The following is a 26981-nucleotide window of genomic DNA, read 5'->3' on the forward strand; positions in this document are numbered from 1 at the left end:
AATAGGGCTGTTTTTTCTCATGTTGCTACCTCCACATGCAACATTTTGTGATGTCTCGAACAAGGTGACAGTTCTTAAACTTTTGGGGTTTTATGCTTCCTGTACTACTTGTGGCATCCTCAGGCAGAAAGCACAATACCCAGAGCAAAGCAGCAGACTTTTGAACTGGGCTAACTTGGATTCTCCCCTTAGTTCTCTTGCTGCAAAGCACGTTCTAGTTACTCCTCACGGTTAAAAGCTTGGAGGCACAATTACCAGCTGACACAGCTCCCGTGTCGTTTCTCTGTTTTCCCAGATGTTGAAATAATAATGCAGTGCCTCTTTCCTGGAATGATGACCGGGAAAATGCTCACCAGCCGCATGTTATACTGTGTTTTCTTCAGTGTTCTGCAAGTCCAGCAAAAATACAGTTTAGTAAACGCTTGTTCCCTGACTGCAGCATGGCCATCCGCACATGTTGTTGCAGCCTGTTGGGTGTTTATTTTTCCATAGGTAAAAATTAGAAGTACTTGATTTTCAGTTATTAGGGCTAAATGATGAGGAAACACATGGAAAAGTTCCACCGTATGTGATAGAAAATGTACCTTAAAAGCGAGAGTGTGGCTGTTTATTTTGGAAAACTGGTTGTCCGTACTTTAAATTCAGGAAATGTGAGTGTGTACTCGCACAGTTGGATACAGCCATGTTTACTCTGCATTTCTGAAATTACAGTGACTGTATCCAACCTGTTGTGCAGTATCGTGTGGAGTCCCTGGTGCTGCGTATTGCAAAGCCAACGAATTGTGTTCCTGGGACACCCAGCATCCAGCAGCGAGCTCAAGGGAAAGCCCTGCAACGTGCTCCCTCAGTACCGGAGCCAGAATCCCGCTCCTGCGGCAGTGCTGTTCTCGTGTGAGCCTTCCAGCCGTTAGAGCCTTCCGCTGGGATAGCACACAGCTACTGGTTTTCAGCCTGCCTGGGACAGGTTGAAAGCTTAGGGAAGTAAGTGGTTCATCTTTTCTCACAAACTTGAATTCCCTGGAGACTTTAGCATCTTTTCAGAGGTACTGAGAACCCTTGGGTGTCATTGGAAACCAGGGGCAGGTGTGAATAGCACCATTTTCTGCTACACAATAGAGATGATAAAAATCTAATGGGGGGGGGGGGGGTATGCACACACATATACCTATGCACATCAATATCTATTTTTAATTAAACAGAGAATTAGACTCTGTTCTGTTAAAAAAAAAAAAAAATCAGCTCTGTATGTCCATGTGTGTACAGCTGTCCCATTCTTGTGGTGAGGCCGGTTTTTCCTATTGCTTCAGAATAAGTTAGAATGTCACATAAATGTACTCCCTGTTTTCAACACTGGACTGGTATTATTCGGCTGTGTGTTAATAAATGATTGTTGTTCTCTTTTGACAGTTGTAGTTCATTCTGGTCTTAACTATGCAAAATGGAAAGATACAATGAGTTACTGTGTGGCCTCTCTGATGGAGCTTAACAGCGATTCTGTTGATTCGAAATCTCATGGGTCATTATAACGTGTTATTTGTAATTGTACGTAGCTAAGAAATTTTGAATGAGAGTATGTTTGTTTATGGCTGAGATTATAATTGTGACTGTATCCTTGGTAGTGTTACCAGCATTTAATGTGAGTTGGTGGGTTTCCTTGCTCGGGCTGTAAATGAAAGAATTGTCTTCCTATTTCGTTTTCCTCTTTATCAGACAGGATGCATTCTAATCTGGCCGTGCATCTCTCAGAGCCCTTCTTGACTGACTGTACCAGATTAGAGATGATACCCCAGTGTCACCCAGTGGAGGAGCTTTTGTCAAGGTGACGATATCAGGGCTCTGTGACAGGCACTTTCCCTTCCTGTTGGCCGAGCAGCTGAACTTCAACTTGATCTTGTGGTTTCTCTTTTGCTGCATTACGAGCAGACAGAAGGGGGGGAGGTTCAGTCTCCCATTTCCCCATGTTTTTTGATATTTGTCAGACGGCTGAACTTCTGGCAGTTCAGGAAATATTTACACTTTATGCTTTCATGTACACTGAAGGCTCATTTCATCAATAATTCAACTGTGTTTTACTTGTGCAGTTTGGGGATCAAACAGTAACTATCTGTGTGTAACACTTCATTCTTCCTCTGCCTGTAGAGCAGAATGTTTTCCTAGACAAAGAGTCGTCGTTCAGGAGATGAAACTCCCTGACCTGCTTTCTGTTGTTCTCGTTTTATATGAGGTGTCTGCTGGCTGCTTGGTAAGGAAGTAATAAATATGGCCTGGAGCTCTTTCAAATAATTAGCCAGTCACCAGCATACACCTATTTAACGTAAACCACAAACTTCAAGTAAAGAATATTTGCAAGATTTTTAAATGACAATGTTCCTTTAGCATTTACCATTTGGAGAATGAACAGTTAACTCTTGAAGTCCCGTTTCAGTTAACAAGGGTATCTAACCAGTGGGTGAGTGGGGCTGATGAGAACAAAGAACAACAAGCTGTTTACCCTGCCCTTGAGAGCTTTGCCTGCATTCGGGGTTGCTCGTGGTAGTTATGGGAAGAGCCAAACCGTTGGTGCCTGAGGCACCTTGCAAACTAATTTGTCCTCTGAACAGCGATTATCTTAACAGTTCTGGGGTTTGCTTTTACTCCTCACTCTTTAGGTTGGGCTTTTGAACGTGATTTTTTCCTTGGTTCCCTTTGTGGCAGCCTTCAAGAAGAAAGGGTGTGCTGGCGGGAGTGCTGGGAGGGATCTTGGAGCCGAGGACAGCGGTGAAACAGCCCGTGAAGGCTTATGAGCCTGACAAGGCTGTGACTGGAATGCCTGCAGCTCGGCAGTCCGGTCTGGAATTTACAGCTGGTGTTACATGTCGTGACTCCGCTGCTAATTGTTCTGGAAGAGTGCCCTGCACTGAGGTGAGCCTTGCAGGTAAAAATGCAGAAAAACTGTGGAAAAGACACTGTTAATAAAGCATAGTCAGATAACACAGTAGTATTATTTGAAACATGTTTAATGTAAATACCTTCACAAAAGCTGGTTTTATTTGTAGTACTGAAAATCAGCAACTTGGGATTTATTTGAAATCCTTTCTTTAAAAAAAAAGTCTTTTATTTTTTATTCTTCCCATGAAAAGAGCATTTGGAGTTGGCATTTCTGTAGAACTCTCTCCAAAAGTAGATTACAGTTGTAAGAGCGGAAATAAAATAAAACAGTGGCTGTTTCATGGTTTTCATAAAAGGAAGAATCAGAAGAATCCAAAAACCAGATAAAATGATCCTAAGCAATCTTGTCATGCTCCTTACACTGCTACCATGCCTAAAGACATTTAAACCAAATTTTCCTTTATTTTAATTCTTAAGAATTTGTGATCACCCTTCCTTTAATTTGTGCTATTTTGGGGTAATGTAAGCAACCTTTTTATTTATTATATGCATTTAAACCCTTAAATAAAATATATTGTCTCAATATAGTAATTTTCGTAAGCAAAGTTGGACTGTGTTTACCAAGAACTAGTACTGGGTTTAGCAGTAAAGATTTTCAGTTTATTTTTAATTTTGTAGGTTGGGGATAACCCTGTCCACAAAGCCAGAGAAACGCTGAAGCGCGCGATAAAACTGGTGAAGGACACAAAACCCGGGGTGCTCACTTGTGTATGGTGATAGGGACAGGCATTAACGGTCTGCCTCTCACAGCGTTTTAAACCGTAGTAGTTCTTCATAGATCTATTTTTCTTTTGTCTCTGCAAGGGAAATTTTTGATACTGAAAGGAGTCTGTGGACCCTCTTTGGGAGGTTGCTTACTGTCTTGCAGGATACGCAAAGTAAATAATATTTATTTCCTTGGAGTTTCTTTTGGGACTCTTAGAAAGAACTTTGAGGGTTTCCTTTCCTTTGAAAATTATGTGGAAGAGAAAGAGGGGGATTTTTTTTTTCAGGTGTGAATTAATGTAAGTCTTCTTTATTGAATTAATATTTTTGTGCCTGCTTCTGATGAGATTTTCTTATTTTGGAAAATAGAGTATTTATGGTCCAGTAGGTGTTGCATGTTGATACTCAGAGCAAGGCACTGTTTTTAAGCCTCAAAAGTGGACACAATTCAGAAGCGACCACCAGAGCATACAATGAGATGATCAGGCGGCCTGAAAGACATCCATATAAGTATCTCCCATCTCTCAGTCTAGGATACACTCTGGGCATGGCCATCTCTGGTGTTGGACTTGGGTAAGTTTCCAGCCATGGGAAACAAGGCCTGTCTGGCTGTCCTTCCTTAATAACCTGTGAATCCAGTGAGTGAGTTCAGCCAGATTTCCTGAAAGACTTGAAATTTCAAATATACTAAGTTCATAGTAGCTTCAACAACAACAAAAAAAATTGTTGGAGAAAGGAAGTAAGATCCTGTTGCTGCCTGTAGTGGAAAAAAAGAGCTCTTCCTAGCTGTTGTCTCCTGGGCACGCAGGTTTTGCAGTGACTGGGAGCAGTCATGTCTCTGCCTCCCCAGAGAATCACAGCATTTGTCGTGCCTCTGGCACTCCTGATCTCATGCTGAACGGAAGTTTCTGAGGTTTTGGGCTTTTCCAGCTGAAGGAAGGGAACAGAATTACTAACAACATCCCTGCCTTGCCACCAGGAAACTATAGCTTATAAGTTTCAGGAACTATGTGGAACAGATTTGTGCTTGTTTCCTGGGTCTGATTTCCCACAGCATGTTCGTACTCTTGACAGGAGCCACGAAGGAGCAGTCTTTTAAGACCGGTCCAGAAACAGCAACAAACCCCAAACCTGTTGAACTGAAATGTGAAAAGGTAAAAGGAAAATACTTTGCTTCAAGTGTGTTGGGTGAAATCATGATTATCCTAAAAAAAACCAAACCAAACAAAACAAAGGAAAAAAAAAACAACAACAAAGAAAAAAAGTGTTATGCTTTCTAAAACAAAAAATAGAAACTACATCCGTTAGCTTAGAGATTTACAAGGATCTTTCCCTCAAAACCATGTTTTTACTGACTGATTTGTTCTTGCCTAAATCCCATCTCTTAGTTGTGGGAGGACATTTATGAAATAAGGGACATGTGAACAATCCAGCCTTTTCAGAGAGCCTGGGCTGGGACGTACCGGAACTGCGGAAAGCATAAACAACTTCCGGTGCAGGGGGCATCAACATCTTGCAGGTGCAGGAGAAGAGACAGCCGCCATTAATGACGCAGTTTTAATTCCTGAAGAAGATGGGTGTGAACATCTGTGAACGTGACTTGAACATGACTCGCAATATGGCCAATCGGGTTGGACTATGGGCCGATTATTTGAGATGAAGCCAATCAGTATTTATTGGGTGTGGTCGAGGGTTATATATTGCACTGAAAAACACGGAAATAAAGGTTCACTTGTTAGATCACATTGATCGTGTCAGTGTCCTCACGCAGCTCCCGCACTTAGTTATTGGCTCTATCTGACATAGGGGAATCTTCTAGCAGCTTCGTACAGAAGCCACCCCTGTAGCCCCTCAGCTACCAAAACCTTGCCCGTTACAGTGCCTTCTGTCTGTCCACCCAAGCCAGGATGACGGCAGGAAGCTCCCGCACCTTTCACGAGCTTGGAGGCTGCCGTTCTTCAAGCCGCTGCTCTCTCCCCTCCAGGGACCCGGCCCTGCTCAGCAAATGCCACGCACGGTGGCTGGCTGCTGCTGTGCTCCCGTGACTGCCCTGCGCTCCAGCACGTGAGCAAGGCAAGGCTCCGCCATACAGCTGCAGAAGGCGGACTGGTGAGATGAGGCTGGTGCAGGGCTTCCCAAAGCCGTGGAGAATGACATGTGCGGCTGAGAGCAGGAGCATCCTTCTCTGTCTGGAGCTTCAGCTTGCACGTCCTGGGCCGCACGAACCAGGCGCCCCATCGCCGTTGCCAGGGTTGGCTCGGAAGGGCAACAGACCTCCTAGACAGCGAGGACAGGAAGCCTGCCAGAGGGTGTTGCTGTGGCTGCCCTAGCCAGCGTGGACTGTGCTGCATCTGTGTTTCACTGGGCTTTGTGCAGGGAAGCTGTCCCTGCTTGGGGATGCTTGGCTTGTTTGGCTGCACATCGCTGCTTGCCCGCCGCGGCGATGGCTGGACTGGCTCTTCAACACCCAACAAGTGCGTCCTGCCCAGAGCAGTTATGTTCTCTGGTGTGTGGGTTTTGGGAAGGACCTGGAGGCGAACGGCTGCGGAGAGCAGGGTGGCAGTGAACTTCCCAAAGAGGCCGTGCTGCCACGCTTGCTCTTTTCCTGCTGGCTGTGAGCAGGCAGCGCTCGGAGGCAGGCGCCGCTGCCTGCCACGGGGCCTGCATGCCCTCATCCCGCAGGCAGAGTGTTCAGCAGGGGTCTGTCAGGGGGGTCCGATCCCAGCTTCCGCCGCCGCTCCTGCTTGGAAACCCCCCATGTTGCTGACACCCCCACCTCCACCCCCCCTTGAGAGGCCACCGTGCCCCACGCCCAGAAACGGCGGCTCTGTGACATCAGCCCCAGGGCCAAGGCCATCAGAGGCAGCGAGACTGCTGCGGGCAGTACGTCGGCGGCTGCGCTGGAGGCAACCAGACCTCCTTCTTGCAGCTGACGCTGACACGTGCCGCTGGCAGCAATGAAAGTGCTCGCCCTCCTCGTCCTGCTGGCCGTGTGCCGGCCCGCGCACGGCATGTGGGACAGCTGTGGGTAAGTGGGCCGAGGCTCTGGGAGGGAGCTCGGGCAGCCCTTGACGGGCTTCACTGGAGGGGGCCCGCGTGTCCCCTGTGGCCACCCCACAGCTTCCCGAACCCCTGTGGGAGCCTCAGCTCCTTGCCAGCACCCAGGCTGCTGGCACAAGCCGTCTACGGGGCTGAAGTGGACAGAGGGCTGGAGGCACAGCCATGGGGTTCCCTGGCCCTGCCGTCCGTGCAGCCCCTCGGGGGGAGGGAAGACGGCTGACCTTCAGCCTCAACAGCAGCACAGCCATCCAGCAGCACACTCATGAGTTTCTTCTTACAGCGGGACCTGCGGGCTCCGGCCCATGGCAGCTCCCTCCGGCACGTCGCGCGTGGTGGGTGGCACGGGTGCCCAGCCAGGGGCCTGGCCCTGGATCGTCAGCATCCAGAACCCCTGGAAAGTGGGCACGGGCCATGTGTGCGGCGGGTCCCTCATCAGCCCGCAGTGGGTCCTCACAGCAGCCCACTGCTTCGTCGGGGCCAGGTAAGGAGGAGCAGGGAAGGGGGCTGTCCCCACAGCACCAGCAGGCGCCCTGTCCGCAGCCCCACGAGCTCCTACCATCCCGGTGCCTTGCAGTACGCCCAGTGCCAGGGCACTGGTGAGCCCAGCTGAGAGACTGCTCCGCAGAAGGCTGGGCTCATGCCACCGCTTCCTAGCAGCCTCCAGCTCCACGTTCCTGGTGCCCAAGGCGTGCTAGGGCAGTGGCACCCTCCGCAGTGCTGCTTTCCTCCCTGCCTTGGGAAGCAGAAGGCAGGGAACCGCGGGGCTGCTGCAGCACGTGGCTCCGCTCCCTCTCACCGCTCTCTCCATCTGCCTTCCAGGCACGTCACCATGTGGCGCGTGGTGATCGGGGCCACCCACTTGGCTCAGCCGGGCCCTGAGACCCAAGTGCGCAACATCAAGCGGCTGGTGGTTCACGAACACTACCGTAACGGCACGGAGAGGAATGACATCGCCTTGCTGGAACTGGACCAGCCTGTCCAGTGCGGCTACTACGTACAGCTGGCCTGTGTGCCCGACGCCTCGCTGAGAGTGTCAGAGCTGACAAACTGCTACGTCAGCGGGTGGGGTGCCACCACGGCAAGATGTGAGTTCCCAAACAGTGCTCGTGTCCCGAGGGCAAGCTCGGCACACTGGGGAGATGGGCTGGGCTTATGGCAGCGGTGGCGGCGAAAGCCAGAGTTGGGCTGTGGGGATGTATGGCCATGGAGAGATGGGCCCGAGCCATTAGCCAAGGCGAGACAGAAGGGCAAGCCCGGCACAAGGCCTCTGCAGCGGCAAAGGCGAGCCCTAGGGAATGGCTTTGCCCACACAGGGGAGGAGAAGTGGGAACAGAAGGGCTGCTGGCTGCTAACTCCTTCCTATGCTCACAGCTGGAGGATCGACTGCTGTCCTGCAGGAGGCCCAGGTCCCCCTCATCGATGCCAAGCTCTGCAACAGCAGCCGCTGGTACAGAGGGGCCATCCACCCCCACAACGTGTGTGCCGGCTATCCGCAGGGTGGCATCGACACCTGCCAGGTAGGAGTGTTGTCCGCGCCAGCCCCCAGCAGCACAGGCAGCCCTGTCGCCAGCGCCCAAACGTCCCCTGGCGCGTGCTGCGCTCGGCAAGTCACCCTCCTGCCGCTGGGTCCCCACCACTGTCGGGGCTTGCCTCCCCTTCCCCGTTTGCAGGCCCTTGCCCAGCGCCCGCCTTGTCCCAGAGCCCCAGCGCTCTGCCCAGAAAGGCCACCCAGTGCTCTTGCCCCAGCCCAGAGCTCCGGATCCCAGTCCTGGAACGTCCCCCTTCCACACCTCCAGGATCCACTGGGGCAGACAGGAGAGCGCCCGACCTTGCAGGCCCACCAGCCCCTCCCAGACAAGGTCCTACAGGCTCCAGCACCTGAGCAGAGCCTTTCTGGGCAGTGGGTACAGCTCTGGCAGGTGCTGGGAGAGAGAAGGGGCCAGCCACAGTGCTGCCGGGGCCACCCAACAACACTGGAACCCTCTCTCTCTCCTCCGCTCCGCTGCAGGGGGACAGCGGTGGTCCTCTCGTCTGCCAAGACAAGCACGCTGCCTACTTCTGGCTCGTGGGGGTGACCAGCTGGGGGAAAGGCTGCGCCAGAGCCAAGCGGCCCGGAGTCTACACCTCCACGCAGCACTTCTACGACTGGATCCTGGCGCATATGGGACTGCGCCCAGCAGGAACGGCTTCTCCAACGCCACAGCCAGTCTTCACCTCAGCCCCCGTGCAGAGGCCAAGGCCGATCCCAACCCAGTCGGGCAGGTTTAGGCCCTGTCAGTTTCCACGGCAGAAGCTGCTGGAATTCTTTAACCTGCTGCAGGAGCTCCTGCAGGTCCTAAGGGGGATAAAGGCTTGAGCAGCAGGAGGAACAGGAGCCAGTGCAGACTGCAGGGTAGCACCACCCTTTCCTCCCGGGGCAAAGCCTGCTGAGATCCAAAGGCAGCCGCAGTGCCAGAGGCCTGCTCTGTCCTGCCCACGCTCCTCTCCGGGCACACACTTGCTGCGCTCGACTTAGTTCTTGAAATAAAGTCACCAGTTGTCACAGTTGACCACGCTTCAGTCCAGTTCAGTCTCCTGTGCAAGGCAAGGACTTCCACGGCAGGCCCTTGCGGCAGGAGGCTGCGGGCAGACAAGTCGGGCACAAAGGGGAAGCGTCACACCAAAGGGCTGAAACGGTGCCTGGACAGAGGGGAGGGGGCTGGGAGCCCCCATGGGATGGAGAAGACGGGTCACCGAGGCTCGCAAGAGGACAGGAGACAACAACGTGCCACGCAGACAGCTGTGGGGGCACGCGTTAAGGCACGCAAGCCCGTGCTTAGGGCCTGGCTGGGGTGGTTTGACCCTGGTTAGATGGCAGGTGCCCACCAAAGCCACTATCACTCTCCCCCTCCTCAACTGGACAGGGGAGAGAAAAATAGAACAACAGGTTTGTGGGTTGAGATCAGGACAGGGAGATCACTCGGCATTTACCCTCATGGGCAAAACAGACTTGACATGGGAGAACGAATGTCACTTATTACCAATTAACTCAGAGAGAAGCACTGAGAAATAAAACTAAATCTTAAAACACCTTCCCCCCACCCCTCCCTTCTTTCTGGGGCTTAACTTTGATCCCAATTTCTCTCCCTCCTCCCCCCCAGCGGCACGGGGCGGGAGGGAACAGGGAATGGGGGTTGTGGTCAGTTCATCACTGTTGTTCCTGCTGCTCCTTCCTCCTCAGAGGGAGGACTCCTCACACACTTCCCCTGCTCCAGTGTGGGGTCCCCTCTCAACGGCAGACAGTCCTCCATGACTTCTCCAGCGTGAGTCCTTCCCAGGGGCTGCAGTTCTCCACGAACTGCTCCAACGTGGGTCTCCTCCATGGGGTGCCGTCCTTCAGGAACCGACTGCTCCAGCGTGAGCCCCCTCATGGGGTCACCAGCAGCAAACCTGCTCCAGCGTGGCCTTCTCTCTCTCCCCAGGCCACAGGTCCTGCCAGGAGCCTGCTCCGGTAAAGGCTTCCCACGGGGTCACAGCCTCCTTCAGGAACCCACCTACTCCGGCGTGGGGGCCCTCCACGGGGTGTAGGCAGTCATCTGCTCCACCGCCCACGGGCTGCAGGGGGACAGCCTGCCTCACCGTGGTCTTCACCACAGGCCACAGGGGAATCACTGCTCCGGCACCTGCAGCATCTCCTGCCCCTCCTTCTGCACTGACCTTGGTGCCTGCAGGGCTGTTCCTCTCCCATATTCTCACTCCTCTCTCTCGCTGCAATTGGTGTGTCACGGTCCACTCCGTGGACTCGTGATGGTTCGTTTGCTGTGATCTGAAAGTCCAAAATTAAGGTGACCGTGCCAAAGGGGTTTGCTAAAATCAGACAGCGAAACTTTATTGTTTGCCCATAAAGTAGTGTGTGATAGGGAAAGAGGGTGAAAGGAAAGGAGAAAATAAAGTGAAAAGAGGACAGAGATGGATAGCTACCACCACGGTTCCAAGGCGTCCCTATGGTCCCAGGTCCAGACAGCATCCTGCTGGTCCTAACGATCATCATGATCCTTGGTGGGGGGAGCTTCCAAAGTTCGGGTGCTGAGGAGCCCTTTTTTATGTCCAGCAGCAGCCCTTGCTCCTCCTCTATATCTCCGCCTCTTCTTGGCTCCATCGATGCTGATCGATCCTTCTTGATTACGGTTCTCAGGCTCGTCCCTGGCACCGGAGAACAGCACAGCACTCGTGAGACAAACAGAGCCCTCTTGCCTCCAGCAAGGCTCCCTCCTTTGGCTGTTATCTACCCCCACAAGGTTTCTAGAAGGGAGAAGCAGATACCAGCATCTCTTATCCTTTTGCTGTTTTCTGCCAGATGAACAAGTTGCTCAGCTCTCGTCCTTGCTCTGTCCGGGGCACAATGACCTCACAGGCCTGGCATTCCCTTCCCAGGATCAGCAACTGCTGCTCAGGCAGCAGACAAAAATGTCAAATGTGTTTGACAATGTTTCTCTGGGCAGTCTGGGGTGCAGCCACGAGTGCTTGGCTTTGGAACGTGGAGCTGGTGGCATGCTTTGCCGCTGTTGAGGAAGGTGCAGGCCTAAAGATGCTTGGGAGTTAGCCTGGTTCTCAGCTACTGATGGACTTTCCCCTTTCCGCGTGAGCTCAGTACCCAGTTTCCCGGTCTCCAGGGGGTCGTCTGGACGTGTGTTTGGTGGTGGTTCATAGTGTCCTGCTGCTGTCTCTGGCAATCTGTTGCATTGCTCATGGAGAGGCTCTTGTACTAGTGCTGTCAAGGTGTCGATTGCAAAATTTACAGACTCTCCTTCTCTGAGATGAGAGTCCAGAAATACTAATGGCTTCCCAATTAGAATGCAGTTTGCTTTTTGTTTTGAGCAGTAGCGTGTTTGCATATGCTGGACGTCGAACATACAGATTGTATCAGTGTTGGAAAATATTCTTTGGAGCAGCACGTGTGGTTTCTGTTTATACAGGTCTTCACCTGAATCTGCTGGGGTTTGGTGACTGAAATCATTTGCACTACTATGTTATAGACTATTTTGAATTGATTTTTTTTATTCCTCCCCCCACCCCCAGAAACGGCACTAAACCGATTGATGACTGACATACAAAGTAACTTCCAGTGCCTTGGTCTTCTGCAACCCTACTGCTGGGCAAAGGGAGAAGCTGGTGTTGTAAGAGGACCAGGTGCCATGTGGTATCGAGGTAGAGTTGTAGGACTCAGCAGTGCCTATCTCCAGGTAAGTTTGATTATATGGGGGGAGGGGGCATGTGCGTATGAACAGGCGCACGTGTATGTTAAAAAAAAAAAAAAAAAAAAAAAAAAAAGGCAAATAATCCAGTCGTCTACCGTCAGTTTATGATCACACCTTTTTTTTCATTCAGCTGACCTGACTATCCAGATGCTCATTCTGCTTAAAAGTGTGGTAACTGTCCGGATGTTAACGTTTCTGTTAAAGATGAATTCTACGTACCTATCTCAGTTGTCACAATCTTTCCCGTAGTTTTCCTGGTGATGATAAATGTTCTTAAGTAAAAAGCTCCCCTTGATCCCCTGTAAGTAATCCCTTGCAGGTTTTTTCTTCTTTTGCTGTTGGTGTTACCATGTGTGGAACGCTTTGAAAATACTTGGGTTTAGCTTCCTCCCACCCAGAGAGTCGGGGCTGGCTGTGTGTTTTGAATGCTTTCTGCTGCACAGGTACAGAGCTCCTTTTTCGAATGAGCAGTTAATCCTACCTAAACTCCTGAGTCTGCTTGCCCTCTTTCAACGTAGATTTGCAAGTCTGACTCCAGCCTGGTTCACGCATTCTTTATGTCTTTCACTTCTAAACTGCTGTGGGTTATTGCACAACACGTGGGGTCTCTTGCAAGACAAGTTTGGAAAGTGAACTTCTGACCTGCCATAGCAGTTTTTTAATCCTTTCCTTCATTTCCACCTCATCACATCACCTGCTCTCAGCAGACCGTTATTTTTTCCCCCAGAGAAGTGAATGCTGTCAATGAACGCGTTCTCTGAGTAAACTTGACTGAATTATTTCAGGAAAGCTTTTCTTTTCCTATAGGTACAGTACATAGACCATGGTTACATGGAGAGGGTTATTCCGTGTCTTCTGTATCCAGCCGCACTGTATGCTGGTGTTCCTGCGTTTTGCATACCCTGTGAGCTGCACAAGACAGTACCAGTGAGCAACGGTGACTTGGAAGAGGTTTTAGCTGATAGTTACTCAAACTGGTACGCTGTTGAGTCCCACCAAGGTTGAGGCTAGTTGCTGGCGTGTTTTCTTGCCTGCGAGGATGGGGAGAACAGCTGGAGGATGGTTTCAGCAAGGCAGGCTTTTACCAGGAGCCACTGGATTACTTTATGAAGTGACCATGCTTCAGAAGCAGCTGTGCTTGGAATTAAATCTTTGTGAGAGGGGACGCTGCGGTAGTTGGCAGGATGATACTCAGGAGTGGTAGTTTGTTTTGCAGTAGCAGCAAGAAGAAGGGGGGCCTGGATTTCTTAATGCAAAATAGCCAGAAAATTGTCAGTCTTCAAGTCCTGCAAAAGTTTCTGTCATTCTGCAGGTAGCTGTGAGGGAAACCCTCTGTTACCGCTGCTCAACTCATGGGAGTGAGTGGTTTAGGGGTTTTGTTAGTCGGTAATTGGTACGTAAACAACGTTCTCGGGTGTCATCACACCTTAGTCCCATTTGAATGGTGCATTTAGTAAAGGTGAATTACTGAAACGACTGGCTCACTTTTGAACTTGTTCTTAAAGAAAACCTTTTTATTGCTGGGAGCAGTTCAACGGATAGATTCAGACAGACAGGCTTATCGGCCTGGGGGTTGGGATGCAGACAGATATTGCAGGGAAACACAGAAGTCTTTAAAGTGTCCTGTGTTTCCTGTTGTCTGTTATCTCCGAGTGTAATTCTGTGTCTTTGGGTTCTGCTTTGGGTGATTGTGCACACAGACCTTGTTAGGCCTGGGGTAAAGGTCAGCCTTGGCAAGCAGCGTCTCTTTCTAAGCCACTTCAACGTCTGAACTGGCTGGTGGGCTTTGTCACACGGAAAGTTTTAGTGTCCCAAAGAGCAGGTAACGTTTAAACTGTTGTAGACAAATCAAAGCAGTGATGGGTGTTTTCAACCAAGTTTTTCAATGGTAGTCACCTATTTTCATGCCCCTGTGTTGAGGATGGTGTGGGGCTTAGTGTCAGCGTCTTAACGTGTGGCAATTTCTTGCTTTCACCCAACAGATCGGCAGTTTTTGGCAGCAAGGTGCAGTGGATTGCCTTCAAGAACTACTTACACATGAGGAGGTTGAAATCCATGTTCAGGTAGCTTAATGTATTCACGGGTGTGGAATGAGGCTTATTTTCTGTTATCTTGCTTTAATTTCCTTTTAACTTGCATCAGGAATAATAGGTGAAGGAGTACAGCAGTAAATGTGTTGCGTAGAAAGATCAAAATCCCAAACTAAAGTTTTCTCCCGTGACTTTACCTTTGTTATAATTTTCAGGCCCGAAATGCGTCCTTTAGAGGTCAAAAATGCTTTATGGTGCTGTTTGTATTCTGTGTTGTCGTTCTGACAAGCATCCTACCTACCACAGCATAAATTCTTGTAAATTCAATTTTAAGTTATTAAAATTGAGCATAATCGAGTATGGACATGCTTAAATTAATGTATGACACTACAGGGAAACAGATAATCTGTATTGTCTGAAAACCTGCAATTTCAGATAATTTAATTTCTAATGGTATATTGTGGAAGAGAAGGGTTTATCGCTGAGTGAGCGAACGTGGGATGGTGTTTCGGTGTTGGACCGAGTGGTCGGGGCTGCCGTTCCAGGGACGGGCACGTTCCCATTTGTGTCGTTACCTGACGTTAACGACCATCCTTGGGGGTTTCGTCCTGTTGGCGAATGAGTGGGGCGCGCATAGGACTGACAGGTTGGAACTTCTGGGTCGCTGTTTCTAAAACCTCAGTCACACTGTGCCTGTTCTAATCTTATTTTGTCCTGTCTAAGTAGGAATTACCAGATAATCCGTGGGGCAGATTGTCCGTCAGCCTGTGTTTTGGTGGAACGTCGCTTTCTTCCTTCATGGCACGTCAGAAGTTCTGTGTTGCTGAAGAGGGTCAGGACATAACAAAGCTGGTGAGCTTTTTTGTGTGTGTAGGTGTGTCTCTTGCTGCTGTCCCTCTGACATTAAAAAGACTGCTCAGTTGCTCGTCTCTGCTTCATAGGATCGTTTTCCCCTTCAGAGGACGCTGCTGTCACTGCTGATGTAATCGTGGCGTGCATGGCAGTGATGCAGTTAGAAGAATCTCTCAGCGTGTGTTAGAACTGAGTAATGGTGAAACCCCAATGGTGAATCAGTCTCTTGTTGCGTTTTGGTAAAGTCAGCACGTGACACGCGACTTTCTGCAAACTGTCTTGAAATGGGATTGTACCCTTAGAACAAAAATGAAATTTGGAAAACAGCCACCAAGCTGCATAAGGCGGTTGTAAGCAAGGAGCGTTCGGAAAGCCCGGAATGCTCTCCGCAAGGCATGTAGCATTAAGCAGACCCGATCCAGAAATAAGCGGTTCAGAAGAATGTGTAAGAAAATAAGTGTTGGAGGTGTTCATTTGTGGACCAGAAAAGGAGCAAGGCGTCCAGAGCTCGAGCTGGTTCCGGGAGCCGAGCCTCGGGAACAGCAGAAGGGGGAAGCCTGCAGCTCTGAGAACGTTCAGCCGCGATCAGCTCTGGGTTTAGCTGCAGAGAGGCTCAGCAGCCCTCCATCCTCACAAGCCAGCTGCTACGCTGCGTTGGCTGAAGGATACCATTACTATGTAAAGTACAGCCATTACCCATGTTATTATTTTATAGTAACTTTACTTCCTTGCTTCGCATGCGTGTTTTCGGGTAAGTAACCTGGTAAGGACTGTGGTCTGTTCTGGGAGTGTTGTCGTGCTGTTAACAGTGGTAATGAGCTGCTTATGCAGAGCCCGCTACACCGGTGTCTTGCTTCAGAGTGTGTTCCTGTCTGCGAGATGCGCTTCTGCTGAGCTGACAGGCGAGTTCAGGAGCTGGTCTTTGTTACCGTAGCACCATCCCAGCTTAGTCATTAGCCAGGAGATTCCCTGGCAGGCAGTAGGGTGTTGGAGAGCACCCCAGAACCCCGGGCGTGGTGAGCTCACGGCAGCGAGTCTCGTTCTGGGTGAATGTGTGCACGTGAACGTGTCTTCGTGTGCATACGCGTAGGTACAGGTGCTGCCTTGTGCTCCTAGATTCAGGCCTGGGGGACTGTGACCTTGCTTCATTTGACAGACGAGTTTTTAATCTCTTTGTTCTGAGCTGAGGTTTAACTAACCGTCATTTCTAGAATTACTTTTTCTACAGCAGTTGATGACAAACCCTTTCCAAGCGTCTGAGCCAAAATAAGTCCCCAGTTCCTCCTACGGCCTGTTTTTGTATTTAACCGCGCTGCTTGTCAGCCCCTCCGTAGGGAGGTACTTGAGGTCTGCAGGTTTTAAGCTCATGATCTGAGCGAGCCCTTGGCCAGCCTGGTCCCTTGTAATCTGCCCCTGGAAATGGCAATGCTGGCTTTTGGAACAGTCCGTCAGCTCGGGTCGGAGGAGAGCTATGCTTCAAACTGCTGTTGACACCCTGGGCACGTTCATTCAGTGAGCCCCTGCCTTCTGAATGACAGCCAAGGCCGTGCTGAACAGACTTGACGCACAGCCGTTTGTGATGGGACTGACTTGTAGTTGTCTGAGCGCTTCCAGCCTCATCAGGAGCTGTTCAGCCACCAGCTGTTCTAGGAGGGACCAGCGTCTCCTCAGGCGGAGGGAGAACCCTTTAGGCAGAAGCAGCAGCGTGCGAAGGGCTGGTTCCTTCTCCTCTGATTCCACGTGGGCTTCCACGGTAGGAGAGCAGATGCTGCAGTTGGTGTTGCAGCACTGCCGGCAGCGTTGCAGATCCCAGCACTGGGACTGCGAGGTGGTTGGGCCCTGCGGCTTGCAGGAAGGCTTATTCCTCCTGTCCCTGTTCCCCACTTTTACACAGGCAGTTAATTCCCTCTGGAACCGGTGATCTGTACGACTGAAAGACCTGCCCAATCCCCTGAGCTGTCGTTTCCTTGTTAGAAATTTATCAGGCCAGGCCTGGATGAAGGACGGGGCTGTCATGTGACTGTGGCCGTATGCTGAAGGCCAGCTGTGTGGGTCGTGGGTCCCGCCATCTGTGACACCAAGAAGACCTGTTCTGTGGCTGATGTTTGCAACAAGTCCAGTGGAAAGGTGTTCTGCAAACACCTGGGTAGAAAGCCCTTTCTGCTTTCCTTTTGTCAACAGGAGAGGGAAGTCTATGGTACCCTGTCCGTGTCAGGGAAGTACAGAATCTGAGACTTGCCAGACTGTCACTTCGATCTTCCTCACCCTAAAGACGTCTTTAATGCCTCAGCCTACTGGCTGGGCTCATGTAGGCTGCTCATGGCCAAAGCTTTGCGTGTGGTGAAGGAGGTACGAGGTGACACGCTGCCCTGCAGCCTGCCCTTTGCTTTCTTTGGATTGAATTCCTTTTCCTGCTGAAAAGTGCTCCTGTGTTGCCTTATTAAGTGTGCAGTGTTAGGTGATGTGTGAATTATCTATTAAACATTCAGGGTTTTGGCTGTGGCTTCAAAGATGCATTAAGGAATGTGAGGCCTTTTCTGGTGTTTCAAGAACAGGCACAAAGGCGGAAAGGCAGAGGGACAGCCGTTTGAAATGGGTAGCTCCTTGAGAGGTCTTGGCAGGACACCTTTTTAGGATCAGTGTTTGCAACTGGGCTGTCCACGCCCCGGTGTGGCAGATCTGGCAGTAAGCACCCTGCTGGCAGCGAGGAAGGGCTGGTAACACAACAGCAGAGCTGCGAGGGCAGTTTTTCTTTCAAAGACGCGCACGAGAGGTGACCAAGGTGCCCGGCTGGGCGATGTGCAGTGCTCTGTTGGGAACAAGCAGGAATTTCAGAGGAATCTTCAGAGCCAGGTGCAGTCAGGTGGCCCGTCACAATATTCCTGGTGGTTTGGCAGAAATCTGGCACTTTGTGTGTGTCTGTGATCTAGTTAGATGTCCTTTCTTTACCGGTATTTATCAAGATGGGTTTGTTGGGTTTTTTAAGCTGTTTTATTTTGCAGTTATCGGTATCTGATTGCTTCCACTTTTTGTTTTGGGCGGAAGTAGATGTGTGAAAAATAAATTATTTCAGAGAAATTGTGCCTTTTGTTACGTATGACATTAAAGTACGAGAGAGGACAGGAGCTGTACCCCGGAACTATGGTCCAGCTGAGCTATGTGCTATCCATCCTTACTTTAAAGGCATAATGGAATGTGCCAAGGTTGATTTTGTCCTGAGCCAAGTGAGCGCACGGCACATAGAGCTGAACCTGTACAATATGAGGGTCTAGAAGACGACAGACCGGAGCGTGCTGTGCTGCCCAGACAATGGGTATCTGTACCCTGCAAAGTCTGTGATCTGTTTTGAACGTGGGATGATGCTGGCGGCTGAGGAGTCAAATTATCCTTTGCCTTTCTCGTAAGGGATAGCTTGCTCTGGCAAACTGCAGTAGCCTTGGGCACGGCATTCGGGTTAATCCGTGCCAATAAATTGCTGTTATCTTCGTTTTTCTTTCTAAATATTTTCTTTCTTTAAAGGGAATGCCATATTCAGTGCACTTTTGAATTAACAGCAGCCAAGTTAGCAAGTCAGTGTGTTAGGACCATTTCAAAGATAGATGCTTTCTATTTTAAAAGTGTTAGTTAACTAGTTCTCTTCTGTTATCTTTTAGCTTAAGTTTTTGTTGGAAATGTTGATTAATATCTTTTTCATCAAAGACATGCTGGTTACATTCTCAGATAACTCCTTTGTGCCAGGAATCATACCAAAGCTAGTTTCCATTTTGTTACTAAACATGATGCCTGACCAAAACCTCTCTTGGTCTAGGAGCTACTCGAAGAAGACGTTCCTGGTTTGCCTTCGTACCTGTTGCCACCGCTACCTGTTCCAGGAGATCCTTTTCCTGTCAGAGTCACCCATGTGGTGTCCCCTGAGGAGGTACGTTTTGTGAACATCTTGGATCTGTTGCAGTCAGGAAATGTTGCAGTCCCGCCCTGCTGGTGAAAAGGGCGGGACAGCTAACAGTTTTAGGTGATAGAAAACAGTGGGTAAGGTGGCAAAAGGCTGCTGAGTTGTTGATGCAGATGGTTGTGCACTGCAGCTGTCTGCATGAACTCTTGCTTGAAATACCCTCTTCAGTGAGGGCGGAGAAATACTGACCGTTTCCCTGAAAAGATAACTTTAAGAATTACAGTACTGCAGTCTGGTGCTTACCTTGTATCATCAGAAAATAGGTCATTGGATTTTCACTTGGTGGAACAATGGTGATTTATCTCTTCCTTGTCCTTCAAAGGTTAAATTACTGGAACATTGTAGAGTGAGGTGAACATTTTCTGCCTGTTACAGTTGTATTTTACGTCTAAGTGATTGCTTTAAATTCAGCCTCATGGCCTAACAGAAATTCACCCCACCAATTCGCGTGACTATAAGTATTTGGGGGCAGGGGGGATGGCATAGGGTGTGCCTATCCGTTAGTACCCTGTACATTATCCGGGATTGATTTTCCAGGTAGGCAGCGATGAAGTTGTAACCAGAAGTCCAAGGGCAATCAAGAGAGGCTTCAGGGTCTTGGGAGGAGTGGTGAAGGGATCAGGAACACAAGTAGTGTTCTCCTTTCCTTCCAGTTGCAGGGAGTGACGAGGGAAGAGACAGGAACAGCCATCAGATGAATACCTGTCTCCGAGCCCTGTGTCACTGGCAGAATTTTGGGGGTTTTGATCACAGGACCCCAGGCAAGTTGTTGTTTTCTTACCGGAGAGGAATATAAAATGTTTTTGAAAACAAACCAACCCAACAAAACCCCAGTGTGATGTTTGAGCTGTGGTTGCTCCTGAGCATTAGTCTGGGAAGTACATAGCCACATGATGTCACATCGAAAAGGGATTGTTCGTGTAACGTTACAGGCCTTTGCTTGCAAAATTAAAATAAAGAAGAAAAAAAAAGAGAATGGAAAAAATAATTGATTTTACTTTAAGATCTTAGAGTCAGGTCTCAAAATAAGTCTGTTGGGGTTTGGTTTGGTTTGGCTCTCTGTATACTGCCAAAAGAAAACAGAAAAAAAAAAAAGATGAAAAATTTTACTTCACAAATTCCTCACGAAGTCTTGTTTAATGCGGTTGCTGTTTCTGATGGTCGTTGTCTGGGCTTTGATTCTTCTGCATAGGCATAGGGGGAAAATCACACATCTGAGGGTTTTTAATTCTTGTAATGCCCAATTTAGAGGTTTCTATGAACTTGTCCTCTGGCCTTAACAGTAGTGGGGAGCTGTCAAGCCTGAAGGGCACTGCTTTTGTAGCTGTAAGAATGGTAACACCTGCCTTGTCCAAATACTGCTGCTGTAACAGAAATAACCCATCCATTCTTGTGAAATTGGTTTTGTCTTGATTCTCAAGGGAAAGAGGCTCCAAGTTAGACATCCTAATCGTATGTCTTGCATGTGTGGTTTTGTGATCTGGTTTTACAGTGCTATTAAATTAATAATTTGCTTTCAGTGCTGAGACTTGTTTTCGGAGTTTATGTTTTCTTCCGGGAAAAACAGAATAATCTTTCTTTTGCATGGTTAGACTTCCGTGGTACAGAAAGCTGTTTAATGATCTTTTCTCACTGAAGTGTGCACCTGTCAGCAAGGAAGTTGATTAAGAATAAATACACCTTGTGCATGGTCTAAGTAGAGCCTGTCCCTCAGCACTGCTCCAGCAAAGACCCTTCGGACGAGAGGGGTGTCGTGAGCGCTGGCAGTCCCCGCTGGCTCTCGGCCCTCACTCCAGCTGCACTTCCATGGCCAGGGAAACACCAGGTTTGGACACACGGCCCCACTGCTGGGGCAGGTGCTGCTGGCGGCAGCGGGGTGACCCGCTTCGTCCCGAGGAGCCAGCAGGGATCGGGGCTTGCGCTGGCAGGAGCGGGCCAACCTGCAAGGAACAGCGCGCCGGTGGAGAAGCCTGGGGTTGGTGCAGCTGGGCGGTCCCGGGGGTTTTTAGGGCACAACCCAGTGCGGCTTCGGTTCAGGGAAGTGTTTCAGCGAGCCTGACCTTTAAATGATGCAAGTGCCCACACTGAGCTGAGCGTGGTTGCTCACACGCTCCCCATGAACTGGGAGTCCAGCATCATCCTGGTCAGCGCTCCTGACTGCCGAGCTGCACCGACTCCTCCCCGTTGTATCAACGTCCAAAATGATTTTACTCTCCTGTGGCAAATCACTGCGCCTGGAGCAGCCCCCCACACGGCGGTATGACCGGAGCTTTGGTCGGAAGGAAAGAGCGATCGAGTGGGGGGTTTCACCGATCCCCCGCTGTGGCTCGTGGCCCTGCCCTGAAAAGCCCCGGCAGCGTCCAGGGGTTGCCAAAGTGTGGCGGAGATCAGGTCATCCCAGCGCGGCCAACCCCCCACCAACCGGCCTCGGCTGCAAAAGCCTGATCGCAGGGCTCAGTAGCCCGTTTGGCACTTGCCCCCCGCTCATGAGGGAGGAGAAACCGCGCCCGGGGGGGCGACCACCAGCCCCCCCCGCCCCACCCCGGTCCCGCCGGTGCCCTCCGGCGGCGCCTGGCACGCGCGGAGGTGGCCGCGGGCCGTCGCGGGGCGAAGAAGCCGCCCCCGAGCGCCCGGTGCGGGCTCTGCCCCGCCCTGCCCAGACCCTCTGCCGCGACCACCGCCCCCGCCGCCGGCACCGCCCCTTCTGCGGCCCCCGCCCCGCCTCTCCGCTCGCCTCCGCGGCCCGAACCTGCCCCCGCCCAACGCGGCCGGGCCGGGGGTGTTCGGGGGGCGGGCGGGGGCGTTACGGCGAGTGGCAGCCGCCGGCCCCGCCCTCCGCGGCGAGGGGTCACCCCCACCCGAGCCCCAAAACCAGCCGGGGCTGGGGGGAGCACTCCAAGGCGCGACTGGGAGAAGTGGGGCTGCTGGAGTTGTTGGGGGAGGGGGCGGGGAGGTGAGGGGGAGGTGGATCCGTGACTTGGTTTCCCCTGCTGAGCAGGGCTGGGGTTTTGGGGGGGGAGCACCAGTGGGTCCGTGCCTCAGTTTCTCCAGTTGGGAGCTGGTTTGGGGCACCTTGGAGAGGTGGAGGATGAGTCCGTGCCTCAGTTTCCCCTGCTGACAGCAAAGTAGGGTCCCATTTGCAGGGATGAAGGACTGACTTTTCCTCCCACCCCGTGCCTCAGTTTCCCCTTGACTGTGGGGCAGACCCCACCCCAAGGGCTAATTCTGAGGAGGTCCAGCCAGCAGCCTCCGGTCTCCCCAGTTTAACACTAAACAAGCTCTCAGGGAAGGTGTGGTGCCGCATCCCGTGGGGTGCTGGCCGTGACACCGCCGTGTGCCTCAGTTTCCCCTGCGAGGCTCCTGGGAGCCCCGGCCTTGGTCCCCACTGAGCTCTGGGGCTTCTCACCCTTTTATTTCCCTTAAAATCTCCCTTTTTTTTTTTTTTTTTTTTTTTGTTTGGGCTTGTTTTGGTTTGGTTGGTTGTTTTTTAAGCTATTTAACCCAAGGGGGGCAGTGGCCCTGCCTGCTGAGGCACGGGTGCATCCCCCGGGCTGGGGTGGCAGGGGGTGGGACACAGGTCTGTCCACGTCCCAGTGCCTCAGTTTCCCCTGCCAACAATAAACACTGCGTCCTGCGAGGCCGTGGCCTCCGCGTCATCTTTTGTGTCTCACCCTGCCTGGGTGGTCCCCCAGCACCAAGGCGCCCATGGATGTGGGGGTGCAGGATGAGAGATACACCCTGGTTTGGGGGTGCAAGTTGTGGAGTTAACCATATTTAGGGGTGCAGGGTGGGGGATTTAACTGGACTTGGGGGTGCAGGTGGGAATATAACCAGATTTTGGGGATGCAGGGATGGGAGAAACAAAGATGCCGCAGCATCCACCCCGACAGCCTGGCTCAGCGGCACCTGTGTGTGTGGCGGGGGAGGTGTGTGTGCTGAGTGCCCTCTAGTGCCGCTTGAAACAGTCCCGAACTCCCCATTTCTTCTCTGTCCTTTCTGCTCTGTCTGGGTTTTCCTGCCTCTCTTCCCCTTTGGACCGGGGTCACACGGGGGAGGGGAAGAAGGGACTCGCAACTGCCCATCCTCTTGTTTGTCACCCCCCAACATCCAGGCAGATGTTTCTTTTCCTTTTTCTCCTTTTCCTCCACACGTGGCATTAACATTTCTCCTTCTAATCCACATTTTTTCTCAGCATTGGGGTTTCGGGAGCTGGGGGTGGATCAGGCCCCTGCAGCTCGCTCCTGCGCTGCCGCAATCGAACGTGCCCGGCACGGCTCAGGGCCCGCTGTCAGCCGCAGCCAAGCAGGGCATCACCAAAGGGACTGGCGACCTGGAGAAGAGACAGACCATAAGCTGCACCCATTCACCCCGTAACGCTCCAGTCCGGCCAGTCCGTAAGCCTGATGGATGGTGGTGTTTAATTAACGGTTATAGCAAACTGACTGGTAATAGCCCGTCCCTGACAGCTCCATCCCGAGGGTACCCTCAGTGGTAACAGCAATACAGGCCTCAGTGGTAACAGCAATACAGGCAGCCGCCTGTTCATGGGTGCCCGCTTTGGGTGGTAAGGACCTGGTTTTTATGATTCCTGTAAGAGAAGAGGTGGTTGTACTGGTCCTTTGCAGCCATCGCATGGAAAGGGATCTCTCTTGGTAGCAGTGGAGGTGGTGTGTGGACTGACCATGGCTACAGCTGTTAGAACGGCCTCTGGAGACCAGGCAGGGCAAGCACAGAGAAAGTGGTTTAGTATTTTACCCACTCCTGAGTGCATCCGAAGTGACAATGGGCCACACTTTATGGCCACAGCAGTGCAGCACTGGGCTCGAGGGAAGGGCATCAGGTGGGTGTTCATCCACGGTCTCATACTCAGGCTGACCATGCAGTCGAATGAACCCGTGGTTTGATTGAAAGATGTGCCGATGTCTGACACCGTAACTGGGATGTACAGCCACCACAGGTGGTCTTTATTGACGAGAACCGCTGGGGGCGTCATGGAAACCCCAAAATTTGAGCGTTTTGTCCTATGGGACCATTAATGGGCATCGCCCCTGTACCAGATGATAAAAGGGACACTGTGGACATACGTGGGCCAACCTGTAATGGTGAGGCTGCCCTCCCTCGGCATTGTGCCCATGATCCTGGCGAAACCCAGAGGCATATTTGCCTGGGAAGCCCTGGATGGGAGTGGGAAATCCACCGTATTGGTGCCGGTGGATAATCCCTGACTTCTAACCCTGAAGCCCAGTTTCCAAGCTGAGGCCAGCCGTGTTGTCTTACAGGGACAGCGGATCGCCCTGGTGTCCCTGCTGGCCATGGTGACAACCAGGACCTGGATGACCATGTGGTGGCAAAAATGCCAGTGGGATTCACCTGAGCGATGAACTTATTCCTTCCTACCTGCTCATGACACCGTGAGGTGGGGACTGGAATGGCACTACCCTGCGTTTCAACATTCCCAGGGCAACAGCCGAGTGTGGTGCTCAGTGGAACACAATGCTGTGTGACCAAAGGAGAAGGAGTGTGTGGAATAGGGCTGCATCCACATCCGAGATGTGTCGATGCCACCTCAGGATCAGACCAACGAAATGAAGAAAGTGGTAAAAGGCTGGGAGGCAGTTGTTGCTGTACCAGGGACTAATGGGTCGGGGAAAGTTGTGGAATGTTTGGATTTTAATAGGAGACTGCAGTTATGATTATTGTAATTTGTATTGTAATAAGCCAGAGTAGGCGTGCAGTACTGAAACCTGTTAACGGTAGAGTGCACCCCCTTGAAACCTGTTCTGTCCGTGTTGGACAGAAGGATAATTGAGGAATGACGATCCACAGCGAGCACGAAAGCTCCCCGAGGTCACGCTCGCTTTTAACGCTGGAGGCAAGAGGTGGCTGCACGACTGCTCCCAGGAAACCAGTTGAGTAACGGCTGTGGTCATGGGTGGGTTGTGGCAGATGCACCCGCCCTGGCAAAGAGCCAACATTGACAGGGACTTGCCAAAGACAACGATCGGAGTTCGGCCGGTAAGATCTGATCATGGCGTTTACCTCACGGTTTTGGCACTTGGCCCCAGCACATGAGAGCTGACCCCAGCCCGAGCCAAGGGGGCGCAGCCGGAGCCCAACCAAGAGGTGCTGGGAGCCACTCCGGGCCTCCGGGGAGCAGCGGGGCTGCGGCCAGGGACTCTCCCGGGGGCTGGGACGTGCCCGAGGACGCTGCCCGGGGCTGAGGGCCCTCACCCCCCGGGGGCCTTGGGTGAGTGGAGACCCCGCAGATTCTGTCCGTGAGCAAGCCCTCGCCTGTCGGTGAGTGGTTGCAGGGTCGGGGCACCGGGCGCGGGCCGGTTCCCCCTCTGTGAGTGGGGTCATCGTGCCGAAAGGATCGATGGTGAAACTTGGGCATTCTTGGGCCAAGCCGTGGAGTGTGATATTCCCAGCTGATCCCGAGCTGTACTGCACTCTGGCGGAGTGCTGGCTGCGTGGGGTGGGAATAAATCCCCGTTCTGAGCGGCTGCTCCGTCCGGTTTGTAGGTACCTCCAGGACATGGGAATGCTGGGTCCCCCTTGTGCTCCCCAAACTCCTGACCCCCCCCCCCCAAGCGAGCGCTCGGCTGGGGCTGTCGCTGCCCCAGGCACAAGCACCTTGTAGAGAGCTGAATTAGTTCTGTGATTCCTTGCTGTAGGCAGCATTCAGGCTTTGTGAACCTTCATCCATTGCCTCACACCTTGGCATGGATGACTCAAGGCAGTCGAGCACCGCACTACAACACAGTGTTAATCGATCGGAGCCTTTTCTAATCTTTTTCCCATTTCCACTTTCAAGCAGCAGTTTATTAGTTCAGTGCTCTGTAGTTTAGAGGAGGGTTTCAAATCCTCAGCTGTCAGTGAAAAATCCATCAAACAGCTGAGGTAGATTACCTTATTTTAGTCATCTAAGAAAAGAATCTTCAAGGTAAAAGGTTGTGCTGTTGGAATCCCTGCTGTGGTGAAACACAGCAGAGGGCTGGCTTTAAGAGTGCGGCTGTCGGTTTACTTGGTGCTTGACTTCCTCTGCAGTTCGCCTCAGGCCATTCTTCTTCCCTCCTCATCTGATTTTCTCTCCCCCTCGGAGTTCAGAGGCAGCAGCATTAGCAGCCCCCAAAGTCTGCTCTGCCAACTGCTCTTCTATGTACATGAGCCAAGACAGGGGAGACGGGGGGACAGGTTCATGCTCCGAGCTTCTCAGCAACGGGGGAGGAAGCACAGCCATCAGCACAGCTCAGCTCAGACCCTTCTTTCACCTCACAGGCACTTTGAAGCTGACCTGTCTTCTGAACTCCTGCAGTACCTGCAAGCTCAGTGCTGCTGCCAGTGTCTGCTCCAGCTCTCCAGTGCAGTGGGTGCTGGGAAATGCCACCCTCTCGCCCGGCAGAAGGCACTGGCTTCCTTCCCCTTGTCCCCCCGCTCCTCCTCAGGGCAAGCGAGCTCTGCCCTCACTGGGCCTGTGCATTGTTACCCCAGGGGCACCCCAGCTTGCAGCAGTGAGACCTGCGCTCACTCACAGCTGGGAGGGGCTTGGGGGAGGGGGGGGCAGTTCCTGGCAGTCCTGAACGGCAGCTCGTAGCCAATGCCGGGCTAAGTCCCTTTCATGATCATCAATAAGCAAGTCCTGTTTGGGTTTGGTTTTTTTAAAATGATAATAAGGAAAGTGACCCATGACGTGCGGAAAAGACTCTACAACCTGCAAGGTTACACAGTAGGTGTGTTTATTGCGCGCAGATGCACGGGGGATCGTTCCACCACACGCGGGCATACCCACCGTGGCCGCTTGTCCAGGATTTATACAGTTAAAACATCACCTATTTCGAAACGCCTGTACATATTCATGATCTATCCCCGAAAAGGCAGTTCCTTCTGGTCACTCCATTTCCATAATCTCCGCCTCGGGCTCCTCCTCGTGGCGCTTGCGCAGTTCCTCCTGGTGGTCGTGGGCAGGGATCTTCAGGGATGAAGGCCGTAGGTCTTCCTCGCTGTGTACTCCTCACCTCTCCCCTGGAATCTCTAATTTGGCTGAGCTTGCAGTCCCAGACCAGTTTCAGCCTGGTCTGTCCTTGTGTGCACACCTGGCTATCGCCTCTTTGTTCCTGTTTAGAGATGGATGTTAGCAAGCCCTCCTTAGCCCTTAGCTCCTCCTGCCTTTGACGCTGTCTTGGTTTGAAAAGACAGGTGTCTGTGGAGGAAGGCAGG

General features: G+C 51.7%; 1 protein-coding gene across 1 annotated transcript; it reads left to right on the top strand.

Moving 5' to 3' along the window:
• The first annotated feature begins 6578 nt into the window (after positions 1-6578).
• On the top strand, positions 6579-14195 carry LOC147412593 (acrosin-like). The gene is made up of 6 exons (XM_086481191.1): positions 6579-6661; positions 6974-7174; positions 7513-7778; positions 8065-8210; positions 8702-8951; positions 14176-14195. The coding sequence occupies exons 1-6, from the start codon at positions 6591-6593 to the stop codon at positions 14193-14195; spliced, it is 954 nt and encodes a 317-aa protein (XP_086337317.1). The 5' UTR covers positions 6579-6590.
• Positions 14196-26981: the final 12786 nt, after the last annotated feature.

Source organism: Leptosomus discolor, unplaced genomic scaffold, assembly GCF_034619465.1.
Source record: "Leptosomus discolor isolate bLepDis1 unplaced genomic scaffold, bLepDis1.hap2 HAP2_SCAFFOLD_28, whole genome shotgun sequence".
NCBI classification, from domain to species: domain Eukaryota; kingdom Metazoa; phylum Chordata; class Aves; order Leptosomiformes; family Leptosomidae; genus Leptosomus; species Leptosomus discolor.

Coding starts and splice junctions, on each gene's coding strand:
- LOC147412593 (XM_086481191.1), top strand. CDS start 6,591: ATGAAAGTGCTCGCCCTCCTCGTCCTGCTGGCCGTGTGCCGGCCCGCG. Junction 8,211..8,701: donor GTGGCATCGACACCTGCCAG/GTAGGAGTGTTG, acceptor GCTCCGCTGCAG/GGGGACAGCGGTGGTCCTCT. Junction 8,952..14,175: donor GCCGATCCCAACCCAGTCGG/GCAGGTTTAGGC, acceptor TATAATTTTCAG/GCCCGAAATGCGTCCTTTAG.